Source organism: Gopherus flavomarginatus, chromosome 2 (assembly GCF_025201925.1).
Source record: "Gopherus flavomarginatus isolate rGopFla2 chromosome 2, rGopFla2.mat.asm, whole genome shotgun sequence".
In the NCBI taxonomy this organism is placed as follows: domain Eukaryota; kingdom Metazoa; phylum Chordata; order Testudines; family Testudinidae; genus Gopherus; species Gopherus flavomarginatus.
This window is the reverse complement of record NC_066618.1, coordinates 279,195,265-279,212,823: the sequence shown is the minus strand read 5'-3', so window position 1 is coordinate 279,212,823 and position 17,559 is coordinate 279,195,265. Positions and strand designations below refer to the sequence as shown.

At 43.7% G+C, this 17,559-nt stretch overlaps 1 protein-coding gene across 1 annotated transcript; it reads left to right on the top strand.

The window, feature by feature from the left end:
• Window positions 1-2,481: 2,481 nt before the first annotated feature.
• Window positions 2,482-16,783, top strand: C2H8orf76 (chromosome 2 C8orf76 homolog). The gene is made up of 6 exons (XM_050941216.1): window positions 2,482-2,925; window positions 6,236-6,331; window positions 6,957-7,100; window positions 7,906-8,432; window positions 10,513-10,645; window positions 12,486-16,783. The coding sequence occupies exons 1-6, from the start codon at window positions 2,815-2,817 to the stop codon at window positions 12,642-12,644; spliced, it is 1,170 nt and encodes a 389-aa protein (XP_050797173.1). The 5' UTR covers window positions 2,482-2,814; the 3' UTR covers window positions 12,645-16,783.
• Window positions 16,784-17,559: the final 776 nt, after the last annotated feature.

Below are 17,559 nucleotides of genomic sequence, written 5' to 3'. Positions count from 1 at the left end.
TCAAAACTACAGTTGGTCTTTGCAATATAAACTTATTTCTCTTTTAAAAACTAAGATAAGTCTGACTAGGAAACTGGAAAGTTAAATGCAAAAGTGTGCATCCAGATTCATAGACTCTAGGACTGGAAGGGACCTCGAGAGGTCATCGAGTCCAGTCCCCTGCCCTCATGGCAGGACCAAATACTGTCTAGACCACCCTTGATAGACATTTATCTAACCTACTCTTAAATATCTCCAGAGATGGAGATTCCACAACCTCCCTAGGCAATTTATTCCAGTGTTTAACTACTCTGACAGTTAGGAACTTTTTCCTAATGTCCAATCTAAATCTCCCTTGCTGCAGTTTAAGCCCATTGCTTCTTGTTCTATCATTAGAGGCTAAGGTGAACAAGTTTTCTCCCTCCTCCTGATGACACCCTTTTAGATACCTGAAAACTGCTATCATGGCTCCTCTTAGTCTTCTCTTTTCCAAACTAAATAAACCCAATTCTTTCAGCCTTCCTTCATAGGTCATGTTCTCAAGACTTTTAATCATTCTTGTTGCTCTTCTCTGGACCCTCTCCAATTTCTCCACATCTTTCATGTAATGCGGTGCCCAGAACTGGACACAATACTCCAGTTGAGGCCTAACCAGCGCAGAGTAGAGCGGAAGAATGACTTCTCGTGTCTTGTTTACAATACACCTGTTAATGCATCCCAGAATCACATTTGCTTTTTTTGCAACAGTATCACACAGATGTATTAGCCTCTCTGTAGTCTTGAAGCCTGTTACAGGTAAGGCTATAGAAATGTGAAGTTTAAGTATGTTTTTCTTTTTACCTTAAATAAAAACCTTTTTCTAAGATATATATTACTGCATTGGGTTGGGGGACGTTAACATTGAAGTTCTGCCCTGGGTGAGCCTTTTATCTGTCTGCTCTTATGAGGAAGACATGGGTGTTGGTTTTTACAGGTTTGCATTAGCTGTAGGTCTGTTTGTAACAGCAGCCACTTGGTTGCTCCCACTGCAGTTACCAGACAGTGACCATTATAACCCCTTCTTCACAAACTTAGAAATTCAATCAGGAAATACCCACACTTAGAGCTGGATGCAAATCCTTTCCCATTTCCCTGATGCCTGTGCACTAAGGCAGTGGTCTGGGGCCCCTTGGGGCCCTCAAACAGGTTTCAGGGGTTCTACCAAGCAGGGCTAGTGTTAGACTCATTGGGGCCCAGGGGAGAAAGCTAAAGTCCTGCTGCATGGCGCTGAATCCTGGGGAATCTGAGCCCTGCCATCAAGGGCTGAAGCCAAAGCAACTTAGCTTTGTGGAGGTCCCTGTGACTTGGGGCTCCAGGCAACTGCTCTGCTTGCTACCCCCTAACAAGGGTCCTGGCTTCTATAAGCAGAAAACCAGCTGTTGTGGCACAGGTGGGCTGTGGAGTTTTTACAGAATGGGGGGAGGGGCTCAGAAAGAAGAAGTTTGAGAACCCCTGCACTATGGTAAAGTCCTCTCCCTACCTGTGCACATGGTGATAGGCAGGTTCCCTAACCATAGAAGATTAGGGTTGGAAGAGACCCCAGGAGGTTATCTAGTCCAACCTCCTGCTCAAAGCAGGACCACCAACAACTGAATTATCCCAGCCATGGCTTTGTCAAGCCAGGCCTAAAAAAATCTCTAAGGAGGGAGATGCCACCCCACCTCCCTAGGTAACCCATTCCACTACTTCACCACCCTCCTAGTGAAATAGCTTTTCCTAATATCCAATCTAGACCTCCCCCTGCAACTTGAGACCATTACGCCTTGTTCTGTCATCTGCCACCACTGAGAACAGCCAAGCTCCATCCTCTTTGGAACCCCCCTTCAGGTAGTTGAAGGCTGCTATCAAATCCCCCCTCACTCTTCTCTTCTTCAGACTAAACAGTCCCAGTTCTCTCAGCCTCTCCTCATAAGTCACGTGCCCCAGCCCCATAATCATTTTCGTTGCCCTCTGCTGGACGCTCTCCAATTTGTTCACATCCTTTCTGTAGTCGGGGGTGGGGTCCAACACTGGACACAATACTCCAGATATAGCCTCACTAGTGCCGAATAGAGGGGAATAATCACTTCCCTCGATCTGCTGGCAAAACTCCTACTAATGCAATGCTCCTGCTAATCTTGGATACTAGTGGCTGATGCTAATGCAAATATTAACCTTACAGGCAGGGGATAAAAGAGAAAATGGTGCGAGGCCCACGAGCCTCTGAAAGCCGTTCCTATTCTACCTGTGACCCATGTGTGGCCACAGAGAGGCTGTGGGCCATACAACGCCCATATGCCCCCCTTGCAAAGCCTCAGACTACAGCTCCCAGCATGCAGTGGGGCATGGAAAGGACTACAGTTCCCAGGATACAGAGCATTGCATGATGGGAGTCGTTGTCTCCGCGTCCAACCCCCCCATTGGCAGAGGAAGGTGTGTTGCATGCCGGGAGCTGCAGTCCATGACCCAGTGTCCTCGGCCTGCTCCGTTCCCACCAGCCTGTCGGCTCTTCCCCCGAATGCTAGCGCCGCCGCTGGAGCGCCCTGCCCGACTCCGAGATGGCTACCGCAAGCACGGGGCGGCACTCTGGCTGCCGCCAGTGCCTCTCTATGGCCAGGGAGGGACTCCCTAGCCGCCTCCTCCTCGATTTTTGCCGCTAGCTCATCAGGGGAGGCACTCCAGCCGCTGCTCCGCGCTTCTCTATGGTCCCCGTGGGGGAGCCCGCTGGCTAGGTGCTGCCGGGGACGCTCTAGCCCTGGCTTGAGCCGGTCCCGGCCGGGAGGCGCTCTAGCCGCAGACTCTGTGGCCAGGGAGGCGATGGAGCTGGCGCTGGGGTTCGAATTCGAGGAGTCGGTGTTCGCCCAGAGCAGGGACAGGGGCCGGGGCGGCGGCTGCGCGGCCTACACCGCTAAGCGCTGCGAGCCTCAGGTGAGGGGCGGCGGCTCGCGGGAGCTCCCGGGCCGGGCCCACGAGGAGCTGGGAGACAGGGCTGGGGCACTTGTGTGGGCAGTGGGGGCGGGGCTGGGGGACACTGTAGTGTGGGCAGTGGGGGCGGGGCTGGGGGACACTGTAGTGTGGGCAGTGGGGGCGGGGCTGGGGTCAGTGTTAGGGGTCTGGGGGGCACTGTTGTGTGGGCAGTGGGGGTTGGGTTGGGGGACACTGTTAGAGGACTGGTTGGGCTGGGGGGCAGCCCCCAGTTTGAGGACCCCTGGTCTAGAGGGTGTCCTCGCCATGACCTGGGAGGGCTTTGGGGCAACAGCAGCACAAGGACTGATTGGGAGAAGACTGAGGCAAGGGGAGGAGCTAGCAGATAGGGCATTACATGGGTGTGTGTTTGATGAGTGGGTAACTGGAGCCAGTAGGCTTAGGGGAAAGGGACCAGGAAGGGACTAGGGGATATCCAGGGACGAAGAGGGCAGGATTGGGACTAGACCCACGTATGGGAGGTGCAGGGAGGATGAGAACAGGATTGGGACTGGGACCAGGGCCAAGGTTGAGGGGAGGGACAAGCAGCCAGGAAGGAAATGAGGTTGGGAACTGAACCAGGATTGGGGCCAGGAGGGGAGGAGCAGGGAGGGTACCGTGTGTAGGGGGCTGGGTCAAGTGAACTGTTGGGGAGCTGGATTGAGGGGCACTGTTGTGGGGGAACATTGTGGGGAGGGGCTGGGTCAGGGCACTGTTGGGGAGGTGGGGTTCTTGCAGCGCCTAGACTTGGAGTGACCAGATTACATGAACAAAATATCGGGACACATGGGGAGGGCAGGTCCGGAGCGCTGCCAAAGCAAAAACAAACAAACAAACAAAAAAGAGCCGAGCCGGAGCACTGCCAAAGCTGGACAAATGACTGAATATCAGGACGGTCTCGATTTTATCGGAACGTCCGGTCACCCTACCTAGTCTAAGTGAGAGCAGAATGGGGCCTGCAGTGTTCACCCATGTGCATTAGACCTGTATCCATTTCTTAGAATGTAAACTCTTTGGGGGTGGGGCTTTTTGTTCTGTGTTCATACTGCACTTAGTCCTATGGGGTCCTGGTCCATGACTGGGGCTCCCATGGTAATACAGATAGTAATCCATACAGTTTTTCATAGTGTCCAAATGGTAAAATGAGTGCTGATAGCAGATAGTCCTCTTTGGCCTGGAGAGTTGTCTTTACAGTGTTTCTGAGTTTAGGTCATTTGTCGTCTACTCTAAAGTAAATATATAGCGGCATGTAAGTTTAAAACACACACCTCTTCACCCACACCCTACCAAACCAAAACTCTCCATTGAACACATCCTGAGAAGAAGATGAGAGAGAGAATGAACCACACGTGGCAAATGTTAGTTATGGTGATTAAGACACTCCTGGAAGATGCTCAGATACTGTGGTGATGAGAATGGTTTAAGAATCTGTCAAATAGAATAGTCATGCTGCTATGGCAATCTAGAAGGAGCAGAACTTTGTCAAAACTTTTCAGTGGCATGTCTCTAATCTTTCTTGGGGGAGGGGGAAGTGAAAATGACTGTGAAAGCAACATTAAAATTGAGAGAACCAAAAATGTGAATCAGGAAATTGAAAAGTTTAGATTTCTACTCTATTTGTTGACTGTACACTTCAGCCTGCCAGTACTTGAGGTATGCTATAAAACAGTGGTTCTTAACAAGGAGTCCGGGGCCCCCTAGGCGGTTGCAAGCAGGTTTCAGGGGTGTCCGCCAAGCAGGGCCAGAACTAGATTCGCTGGGGCCTAGGGCAGAAAGTCGAAGACCACTGCCTGGGGCTGAAGCCCCGAGACCTGCCACCAGGGGCTGAAACTGAAGCCTGAGCAATATAGCTTTGTGGTGGCCCCTGTGGCATAGGGCCCCAAGCGATTGCCCTGCTTGCTATTCCCTAACACTGACTCTGGCTTTTGTATGCAGAAAAGCAGTTGTTTTGGCTCTGGTGGGCCATGGAGTTTTTATTGCATGTTGGGATGGGGCTAAGAAAGAAATAGGTTGAGAACCCCTGCTATAAAATACACAGGCTGTGTAACATACTTGAGATAAATTGCTGTTGAAACCGCAACTTTTTAATTTACTTGTTATTTAGATGTCTTGTTCACAATCTTAACTTTATAATACCATAAATGTTTGGTTTTTAATGCAGTGTTATCTTTACCCATTATGGTGAACTTACTTGTTTGTGAGCTTGGTGTGTTAGCTTCTAAATCGGGGTGAGCAAATGTTTTGGCCTGAGGGCACACCTGGGAATAGGAATTGAATGGTGGGCCATGAATGCTCACAAAATTGGGCTTGGGGGTGCGGGCTCTGGTTGGGGGTGTGGGCTTTGAGGTGGTGCTGGGAATAAGAAGTTTGGGGTGAAGAAGGGTGCTCAGGTTGTTACCGAGGGGTTCAGAAGGTGGGAGGAGGATCAGGGCTGGAGCAGGGGTTCAGAAGGGGTGCAGGTTCTGGCTGGGGGTGCAGGCTCTGGGGTGGGGATGGGGATGAGGGGTTTGGGGTGCAGGAGGGTGCTCTGGGCTGGGATTGAGGGGTTTGGAGAGCGGGAGGGGGTCCAGGGGTGGGGCATTTAGTTGGGGTGTGGGGAGAGGCTCAGGTGTGCAGGCTTCAAGCAGCGCTTACCTCAGGTGGCTCCTGGAAGCAGTGGCATGTCCCTTCTCCAGCTCCTATGTAGAGGCACGGCCAGGCATCTCTGCATGCTGCACCATCTGCAGGTACTGGCCCTGCAGCTACCATTGAAGCACCAGAGAGGGCCATTGGAGCGCATAGGAGCCGGAGCAGTGCCATGCCACAGCTTCCAGGAGCCACGTGGAGCAGCCCCCAGCTAGAGCACCAAAGCAGGGCCATGCTGCGGCTTCTGGGAGCCGCATGGTGCAGCCCTTGACCCAGCACCCCAGCTGGAGCACCACAGCGGGGCCAAGCCACATGGTGCAGCCCTTGACCCAGCATCCTGGCTGGAGCACCAGCATGGGGCAAGCCCCAGACCCTGCTCCCCAGCAGGAGCTCGTGGACCGGCTTAAAATGGCTCATGGGCCAGATTTGGCCCACGGGCTGTAGTTTGCTCACCCCTGTTCTAAATATAATGGCTCCCCGACCCTCATGCTGTCTCCACTTACTAATCTACTCCTGTGTAGTCTCATCCTGAAATACTCTACTCAGTCCAGATGCTGGTGGTGGTTGTTGTAAACTGCTTAATAGCCAAGTTGAAAATCATAACTTCAGTTTCCACAATACATTTGAATATTTTCCTTTGTGTTTACAGTGGTTTTGTGAGGATGCAAACAGCGAGGGCAATGTTGAAATTCTAACTGCCAAAAAATTCAGAGGTGATTTGGCATACAGACAAAAAGAGTTTCAGGTATTTTCATGGTTCCAGTACTTTCTGCGAAACAGGGATATAAGTCAGATTGAGGTCTTGCATAATTGAAGCTTTCTGCATCAACAGCTTGAATGTTTATGTCCTGTAGGTCTTAAAGGGAACCTCAAGCAGATAATGCTCAAAACTTGAAATATAGCAGGTTCCACTTAAAACAGACGGGGTCCAAATGAAAAATGGTTTCTGTAATCAAATATATTTTGTAAGGCTTGACTTATGAGCTGAGTTATAGAACAGATTTCTCCAGATGTTATCTGAGACCCCATTTACATCAGTGATAGTTGAGATTGTTCATGAGTCCAAAGGCTTGGGCTTAACAATTGTTATATTCATCATCCTTATTAATAATTATACATAATAAAGAAATTCACCGTTTCCCTCCACACACCCCCTTCAAAAAACAGCTCATACCTATTTTTTTCAAAGTACTTGGCTGGTCACCTTAAACAAAATAAGTTGTTAATTTCAGAGTCCTATCCATTCAGATTATAGCTGTAATTATGGTGTATATTCAAGTTATAGCTTTTTATCTTTCTCTTTTACTTCTGCTTAGTCCTATATTCTGTTGCTTTTCATTTTAACTTTTATTTTTGCAAACATCTACTAGAAAGCCCTGTATGAGTACTCAAGCTGCTTGCTGCTGTTACCTTCCAGTAACATTGCAATGAGAAGAGATGTCCAAGAGGGCCAGGCTCGGTGTTTAGCTCACCTAGGAAGGCACCAGGAGGCTCTGGATATTGCAGAAAAACTGGTTAGTTATGCAGTCCTTCCCCCGCAACACCTATACACCCACCCTACCATGATCAGTACCTTTTTTTTTTTCTTTTTTCTTTTTTTTTTTTTTTTTTTTACACATACTGTTTTCTGGAAAAATTTCTTTCTCCTGTAAAATAACTCCTTTGTGTGAGCTCAGTGCAAAGAATGTTTGGTAAAGGGAGAGTGATTGTCACTATCTATCTATCTAAAAACTCTTTGCCACAAAAGTGGTGGTGGTAATCTTAGAGAGGAGTAGAATCTTGCTCTACTGGCCATGATTAATGTAATTAAGAAAGGGAATAAATGAATAGTCCATACTTTTTCACCATAAGTAGCACCCCTAATTTGAACACCCCTCTTACTCCCAAGCATTTACTACCAACCCCTTCCACGCATCTCCAAAAATCTTACCCCAAGCAGAGTTCTGATCCTGTAAAAGAAGTGCCAGAGACTCCATGAAGTCCGCTAGGGATTTTGCTTTTGCTATTGTTTTATGCGGAAGGCACTCAGATACTGTGTCGATGGGTGGCAGTATAAAACTATTAAAAAGATTAAGTGGTGATAAAATTCAAGGATGATACTATCAGGTTGGGATAAGGCATTCTTTGAATCTACTGTGGCTGATTGCACATAATTATATCAGATTATCTTAAAAATAGTCAACAGAATTTGGATAATTAATTTTGGAAATCATAAGTAGAGAGAGAGAGGGAGGGATTGGTGCATCACTGGAAAAATATCTTCCTGAATAATGACTGCATCCATTCTACTGTGTTTAATCTGTCATAATTTGTTTCTAGAGAAATGGGGCAACTAACACAGATCATTTAACAACTGTCCTCAACCTTCAGTTTGCCATTTATTGTCACCTGAAAAATATAGAGAAAAAGATCACATGCCTACAGCAACTGATTTCCTTACATCCTTTTAACCCATGGAACTGGAAGCTACTTGCTGAGACTTATATGAGCTTTTTACAGACTCTGCCTCCATCATTCATTTCAGAAATGAAACATCTTCAATGCAAAGATTGTACTGCAAATAACCACGTTTTCCAAACCTCACCAGGACTGTTTGGAAAAGAAATGAACCTTCAATGTCACAAAACACTCAGCGGGAGACAAGATGTTTGGTCAACACTTTCTACAAAAACAACTAGAGACAACTCAGTATCTTACAGTGATAGCCACATGGTAGAGGGATCCCTCCATATCACAGAAGAATGTGAAACACGGGACAAAATGAAACATGCTACCTTTGAGTTCTGGGGACAGGAAGCATTGAAAGATGTTTGGATAAAGGCATGTGCCTCCTTTGTTAGAACAAGGTAACTAAATATATAATTAAAGGGTAACCTTAACTACCCTTAGTCCAAAAGGATTTTTTTTTTTAAAATGTATCAGAGAGGTAGCCGTGTTAGTCTGGATCTGTAAAAGCAGCAAAGAATCCTGTGGCACCTTATAGACTAACAGACGTTTTGGAGCATGAGCTTTCGTGGGTGAATACCCACTTCGTCAGATGCATCAGACATTGAAATCAGACATTGAGCACAGGATGCATCTGACGAAGTGGGTATTCACCCACGAAAGCTCATGCTCCAAAACGTCTGTTAGTCTATAAGGTGCCACAGGATTCTTTGCTGCTTTTTTAAATGTAGTATTCCTAAACCTTAATATCAACATTTGACATGGTCAACTTAAATATTTATTTCATTGTTGCAAACACACACACATTGTACTATTGCAAGAGAACCAGAAAATAAAACTGACCAGTCTGATTTCACTGTGCAATCTGAGTTAAATGCAAAAAGCAAACCATGCTTGTGAATGGATGAAATGTTAATTAATTCAATTTAAGTGCTTTGCCTTACTACTCTAAAGTGATGAGATATAAAATCTTTTTTAAAAAGACTGCTGAGAATATATGGAAAGTTTCCCATACTTACCACTGAAATAACACAGTATTAGTAGTGTAAGGCTGCTTTTAGTTTTGGAATTCATGGTACAGCAACAACTTGAGCAATGGAGAGGGATAGCTGACTTCCTTTCTGGTGATGCAGCCTGTCTTATTTGCTTGCAGCTTAGATAGCTTAGAGAAAAATGAATTATTTTTATAATTCACCAGTTTGCACAATAGATGAGGTTGAAAAATAAATGAGTTCTGTAACAGTTGACTGAAGAGAAAAAGCTGAATTGCATAACTGTTTCTCTTCTCCCTTTCTTCCTCCCACAACAAACAAAACCCGAAATGTGCGTCTGTGTGTGTATATATGTAGATAGTCTCTTGTCTGGCGAAAAAAAATTCCCTGGAACCTAACCCTCCCCACCCCCTTACATTAATTCTTATGGGGAAATTGGATTCACTTAACATCATTTTGCTTAAAGTCGCATTTTTCAGGAACATAACTACAACATTAAGCAAGGAGTTGCTGTATTAAAACTACATTCAAGGTAAAGATAAGCTGTGCATCATGTTTCATGCACAGAGTTCAGTATCAGATGTTTGTAAACACTATAATTTAACTCTTTGTCCCAGTTTCTTCAAATGTTGTAGTTTATTTTTAGATATACACACATCTGCATATTAAATCTCTCCCTAGGTGAAATTCTTCCTTGTGCAGAGTGCCAGCACAAGGCCTATGTCCAATAGAAGTCGCACTGCATTCTTAGACTTTTCTGGGTTTAAGTGAGAAGTAAATGGTGCATGGATCTTGACTGGCCCTCTACATGGGGTGAATTTCTCCTTGGGAGAGATGTTCCTATGAATTTCACCCCCTAGCGAATAAGATTCTGTACTAAAACTGTGGACTTTTTATAAAATCCCCACTTCAGAATGACACGGTGGGTGACGTGTAATATCTTTTATTGAACTAACTTCTGCTGGTGAAAGAGCTTGTCTATAAATGCACTAAAAGCATTCTGCTGAGGCTTGCAGCACTTCCCCTGAAGTGGATACATGTAGTTCTAAAATCTTTAACATCTGTGAGGACTGGTTTGTGTGGAAATGAGTACGAACTTGTGAGATTCTTCAGAATCCAAGGTGCCTTTTTGTCTTAAAACTGAAATTTCTGTCTCTTCTGTTTACAGCGATATCTCTATATGCAGCAAGATGCTGCTTTCTTGTGAAGTCTGAAATCAGACATTGAGCACAGGATGTACTCTGAAGCTGGGTATCTCATATCAAATCATGGTGTAGCCCGTATCACGGTGTTGAGCATAATATAACCTGCACGGATGTGTACAGATTTCTCCTTTTTTCTCTGCTTCCCTGGTTAAAAATCCCAAGAAAAACAGTTTGTTTTAAAACAGTATTTTAAGTCTTGATTTTGTGCTGTCTTTTTAATATTTTTGACAGTCAGCACTTCTCTGAATTGGCTGCATATTTTCACTGAGACTTTCTACTTTCAGGCTTTTACTTCAGATTACACAGTTGCAACAGTCATCCTTTGCTCTGGCTCAGAATTTAAAGGTTCAACAGGAAACTGAAGACAAAGTAAAAGGTTTTGGTTTAAAGGAAGAATCCTTGTTATTGATTACTGAGGTGAGTGTACCATTTCATTGTGAGTTCATAAACGCTGTCTTATATTGATCCACTTAGTCTGCGGAGATTTGTCTAATGGAGATTGGGGAGAGGGCATTATGTAAGCACCGACTCTTCAGACTTACATTTGCAGGTACTCTGAAGAGGTGCATGTTGATTTGGGGTATTCTGTTATTACCTGCTTGTTTTTGCTTTGATTAGGATACAGGTTTCATTTAAGAAAAATGTATGCAGGAGAGAAAAATTATAAACATGCAACAAACTGAGAACACATGGAGTTTTATTAAACACTCCAATTTCTTATTAGTTTTTCAGAAAACCAAACTGAAACTTCCCTCAATAATTATGTTAACAGTATTAATTTTTGTCGTCTTATTCTGTGTACTAGGTTCTACACTAGTTTTAGATGGTTCCGTATGAATGGGTATATATTCCATGTCTGAGTTCATAGAGATTACAAACATGCAGCCTCAAAGATAGATTTTGTGGTTTTGAGCTCAAGACACAGAGGCATCTATATACTTTGAACTCAAGGAGATTCTCCTTTTGCTGTCACTAGTAGGGCTTTATACTTTTTATTTAATCAGCCACTAAAAGGCAAGTCCATTGCAAGCTGACACATTAGAGCAGGACTGATTCCATCCATTAGAGGGCAGTAGTATGCAGATTATCTAGTACATTACAAAGAAATCTGGAAAAGGAAATGACTCCCTTCTCATGCATTTCTTGGTATAATTCCCGACTTCCTGGAAAATCAAAATATTGCTGCTGCTGCCATGTGTGAATTACTTGAATTTATATTTGGCAGTGAATTTTCCCACTTTCATCCTGTGAGCAATAACACCAACATCAGAACACACCCAAGACCAACTGAGAGGAGTACTGCAACTATGACACATGGGCCTTCAGTGTCCCATTCTTGTTGCACAATGCAGTAGGTGAACAGTTTGACCATGAGTTGGAAATTTTAGCTTGTAGGAAGATGAGGCCCTGGAATATAAACTCTTGTGTCAGAGGCCTAGTCTGAGGCCTGAAACCTGGACCAAAGTACTTCCAGGCACTGCTAAGTAAAAGCTGGGCTGTGAGCCAGAGGCAGGCCTCACTCGCAGAAATTGGCAAGAAGAGGGTTGTTAGAAGTAGGTGCATTTACACATAAGCGCTAATAGGAGGAACTTGTGCCAAGATGGCACCTGGACAGCCCGATACAAGGACACTCCATAAACATAACAAGGAACAGGCAGGTGCATCTTAAAGACAGGACAGCATAATGGGTAGATCTGTTTTGTCTGGAACAACATGATCAAAGGGGAGATAGCACCCTAATGAGCCAAGAGGCTATACCTCAATATGTCAGTAGGGATCAGTAATCTGTCCTGTAACTGTATAAAGGTAGGTCCCGGAGTGCACATCTTTGTCCAGCCTAGGGGGCAGTGGAGTGTCCCGCCACTGACTGAGCTGTGTCCATTGCCAGGGGGCACATACTCATAGTATGTTCTGTAGAGTCTATAGGAAACTATTACTGTGCTTCGTTTAACAATAAACCTGGCTCAGGTTCCTTCATACCTTACTAGAGTCTGTGGTCTTTGGAGGTTCTCTCGGGGTTTGCTGTGTCAGCTATCTGCTCAGAGCCGGCGCAGCACACAAAGAAAACACGCACGCAGCTGACTGTTATCATTGAACAAGAGCAGAGCACCACACCGGTAGCTACTGACAACATAGCTCGGTTGTATTATTAGTGTTCTTAGATGTAAGTATGTATGTTTACTGTAGAATGTATTATTTTCGCTGCTGATAATTTTTCTGGGTTTTTTTCTTCCCCCCCTTTTTATTTCACCTGCAGGTTATGGGGGAGGATCTCATTCCAGAAAAACTGAAAGAGGATGGTCAGGGAGAGATAAAATGTGTAGGCCCTTCAGCACTGACATCCTTGGTAACTACATCAGCTATAGAATTTGAAGGCAAATGGTTCAAAAAGCTCCAAGACAATTTGTCACTTTGACAGACAATTCTTCCCAGATATATATTCCAGCATAAGTAATTTACCGGCTATTATTGTATTTATTTTTTTTTATCTTCTCTACCTCTAATGATGATGGAATAACTTATGGAATAAAGTTCATATTACTTTAAAAATAAAGTAATGTGATTGTATGTCATGTAAGAACATATATTGGCTGCATTTATAATCACCAGTCTCCTTGCATACTTGTCGGCTTTTTCTTTCTGTGCTACAGCATTTCCAATAGACATAACAGATCCGGTTTAAAAGTGGACCACGGCAAGTGACATTCTCAGACTTCAAAGGCATATTGCAACACTGAACATCACAAAGTTTTACTTTTTTGGCACACCTCACCTAGGATTTCTTTGCAGCTCTGAAGTTCTTAGGGGAATCTCACTGCAATATCTAGCCTGAAATTTCTTCAGTATTTGGTTTTATCTTGCTGTATTTAGAGCTGTGGAATTAGCAGTTTCTTATTTTAAAATCTGGTGGGTATGTTTTTAAAATTAATATTTCTTTATAAGTAGAGAGATTTCTATTTCAAATTCAGATAGTTGGGAACCTTAATATATTAAGTTGTATTCAGAACATTTTCAATAAGGAGCAACTCTGACTTTGTAAAAATGTAATGCAAAAATGTCCCTTCTAGTCTGCACAATGAGTCTCTCCAAGACTAATGGGTTTTCTGTGCAAGTGTAGAACTCACTATACATCTCTACTTTTGCTTGTGCAATAAAAAGTAATGAGTAATAAGTTTCTGAGCCTATACATATTGGAGGGAACTTAGTCTGATAGTACTCTTTGTGAAATTATGCAGGAGAAAAATGCAGCACAGTTGATCCTACTGCAAACCAGTTCTCTCGTCTGTACAGATTTTTCATGTTAAACCTTCAGTTTATAATGAATCCAGACACCTGTTTGCTGTAAGTTTAACAGCAGTGAAATTACATGGTTTGGACTTGTTCTGTGCTTTGGAAAAGGCAGAGATCTTTATTTGGTTTTCTCTGATCAACATAGTTTGCATTCCAGGCAACCAAGGTGTGCTCTTAATTTAAAAAAAAATGTATTCCCTACTCCTCTTCAAACATTGAATGTATTCTGTTCTCATTTAGTTTTTCATTAGCTGTTAACAAATCAAAATTTACTCTTTCAGCATAATGATTTTGTCGTCCTGTGGATTTTCCTTCTCTTGTGCTTGCCTTTCTTTTCAATGTACTAAAGAATGCTGAAGCTTTTAAAAACAAATTCACTGGACTGTCATCCCACACTCAAAATCACGCTTCCCTGCTAATTTTAAATGGAGTTCCGGACTTTAAAACAATTGTTCAGAGTTGTCTGTAATGCTCAGTAATCATTTGTGTTCAGTCAAAGTTAAATATTGGGCTTCTCCAGGAGGAAAAAAAAATTGCCTCTCTGTCATATCAAATTATTTATGGTGGTTTTGTAATTTAATGTTCTTAAACCACATCCTGGGCAGCTTGTTATGAAAGGTAGTTGTTTGGCAAGAATACTTAAATATAACCAAGTATTCCTTTCAGTCAAGTGTGTTCTTTGCTTTTAGAACACTTTATTGGGTTCTTTTAAAGAGGACACTGAATAAACTGATGCTTACACACAAGTCTACTTCATAGACTGTCAGTTTCTACTCTTGGATAGGAAGACTTATGGAAAGCTAGTTACAATGGTTCTAAAGTGATCGTTGCATGGGAGCGCAGTCTTAACTATATGCTTTTTAATACTGTTAATAAGCATTTGAATGCAATGATTCTGGTTTCTGGCAGACATAACCAGTTGTTCACTGCCACAATTAGCAGAGTTGGAGTGAAGTTTCATGGTATTTACCTAAGCCTTTCTCCTCAAGCAAATGTGAGTGGTGTGTCAGTATCTTTATCGGGCTTTGCTGAAAGTTGGGACACTTCTGCAGCTGCTTGTAATTACATGTGCTGTTGATCATTGGCCAGTTTAGCTTGTGGGAGCCTGTTTAGGATTTTTGGCTTTATTTATTGTTGAAATTGTAAACTGTAGTCCCCGGCTTATGATTTCACAGTAACAAGGAAAACTGTTTATCGATTTGCTTACTAGGACGAGTTCCCAAACCACGCTCCATCTCCTCAGAAAATTCTGTAAATATACAGGCCTTCCAAAGGGTGAAGCAAGTTCTAGAGTAGGACCTCTACTGTAAAGCCATCCTTCTGCTGTCTCAGCAGATTTCTACTGCACCAAAAAAGATACGATGCAGGACCCAAGTCAGTAAAAGAGTAACTTATAAAACTTTGAGTTGGAAGTGGAAATAAATGTAAAGCCACTACAGGCTTTAGAGACCTAAGCCTAGAGTATACGCTTGTTGGGCTAGGGCTTGTCTTATAATAAGCATTTACACAGTCACTAGCCCTAACTGGGTCTCTTTGGTAATATAAATACCAGAACACAGGTGCAATAAGCTCGCTCTGGCAGCTGCATTTATACTAACTGAATTACAAAGCTGGCACTACCCAAATATTTTATTGACCCTTTTGGCACATCTCTATTAAAGATATGAACAGAACACATTTGTACCCTAAGTAGGCCAATAGGCTATATGGGCTTAATCGATTTCAGTGGAAATAAAATCTAATTTTTCATTCAGTTTTTGGTTATGACTGTATAGAAACAAGTTATGCTATTGGAAAAGATGGTACAAGGCGCACAAGTTGAGAGGAAAGGAATAAGCAAAGCATTGCTCACAAAGGGAGTTTAATGGAGGTCTCTAAAATCTGTTTTACAAAGAGAATAGGTTATGGTTGTCCTGATGGCTATTTGTAGATAACAGAACTAGGTGTCAATGAAAATCAAATAACAGATGCCACAAAATGTTTTTGCGATATACAAAAAATTGCAGTTTTAATCAGTGGCTTATCAACACAGTTCTGTGCTCTAGTCATTATCATAGATGTTAGTGGTGAAAGAGGACCAAGATGGTTAGAGACCATCTTCCTGCTAGCGCAGGACTATTCCCTGCAGTACATTTTCTACTGTTTTGTCAATTTTACTAAATAAGGGGCTTCCTGAGGGAGTTTGTTCTACAACTAACACAACTCATTGCTGGGGGAAATTTTCTGATCACTCCCTTTCCCTGCACCACCTCAAACAATTCCGTTTTTTCCTTAGTGTTTATACTCTGCAAATGCTTGAAGGTCTTACTGCAAAAATCTATTGCCTAGTGTTACTTCTGGGGGAATTCTGCACTTCCGTGCATGTGCAGAATTAATGTCCTCTGTAGATTTTTTTTTTCTCCCCAGAAAATAGATTCTCCCAGAGAGACGCTGCAGTTACACCTTTTGCCCTCCAGTACCGGCTGTGGTGCCAGAAGAGAGGGCAGCTGGCTGTGGTCTGGAGCAGCCAGACTCGGAGAGGGAGAAAGAGAGGCTGTGTTCCTCTCAGCACTCTGCCCATGGGGCCAGATGAAGGGATATGGGGGAGGGGGAATGGGCACATGGGTCTGCTGGGGGGTTCAGAAGGGCTAGTGGGGAAACAGATGGGGAAAGGGGCACACGAGCTAGTGAGGTAACAGCATTGAGTCAGGGGCTGAATGGGGGTTGGGATGCAGAACCTCATGAGAATGTGGGGGTGCAGGGCTATATGGGGACAGGGTGGAGGGTGGTGGCTGAGAGGTGGTGCAGGGGTGTGGAGGGAGGAGGGATGGCTGAATGAGGGTACAGAGATGTGGGGAGGGGGGAGCAGGGACATATGGGTACAGGAGCAGATGTGCCTGAATGGAAGAGGCTGGGTGTCAGGGTCTGCATGGGGGAGGCTCCCCTAATCCCTAACCATCCCTCCCTGCCCCCCAATAACAAACAGGTACATTCCATACTTCTCCCACGCACACTCAACAACATTCCGGGTTCACTGTCTAGCAATTACTTCCCTCTCCCCCAGCTCCTCCATTACCCCTGACTCCCCACAAACCTTTGCACTGCTTCTGAGGGATGCAGGAAATGTGTCTGTATTGTAATTGAAATGAATTATTACTCAAAGTTCTGTATGCATATGCCTAGTAAGGAATCTATTTGTCAAAAAACATTTCCTGAATCTTCTTTTTCTGTATTGTTACATACTTGTGACAGGTATTTTGAAATAAATTATCAAAATAATTGAAACTGCCATGATTATATTATTTTGACAATATGCAGAATTTTAAAATATTGTGTGCGGAATTTTTAATTTATTTTATTTATTTATTTTTTGCAAAAACTTCCCCTAGGATTTACTAGTGTTTTGGGGTAGATGGGGAGTTGAATAGAATGTCCTTGTATGCCGCCTGAATTTCCTTATGATTGTTTTATGCCTTCCTCACAGTTATGGAAACTTCCATCATTTCCAAGGATTCTTTCAAATATAGGATATGCTGTTTTGGGACGTTATCTCCAGAGGTGCTTAAGACCTGTAATGGCCACTGACTTCAATCAGAGTTATAGACACACAGCATCTCTTGACTGCCAATTGCTGTCTATTTCATTATTCTCTCATTTAATCAAATGACCACTGGGAGGATTTCGAAGATCCATGCACTTATAACAGATTGAGCCCTCTAAGCCTAATATCTGTAAGGTGTGTGATTGGTAAGACTTTGCTTTCAAACCGTCCGTCTCCTTTACTGCACATCATTTTCCAGTCCGAATCTATGCAAATGTTTTCAAGGTAAAATCGTCCTTTAGAAACGGGAGTCTCTCCTAAATGGGAGGTTTCAGTTTCCAATTGTGTAACTAATTGTGGTGAGGAGAATAGGTGCTACTGGGCTAAGGGATTAGAAAGCTTTTTATGTACAGGTCAAGGGACTAAAGCTAGCCAAAGGTGATAGTAACTGAAAGTTGTTACCATCTACTGGCTTCTGGTGACCTGTGTAACATGAGCTGGTGGTCTCAGTCCAATTCAT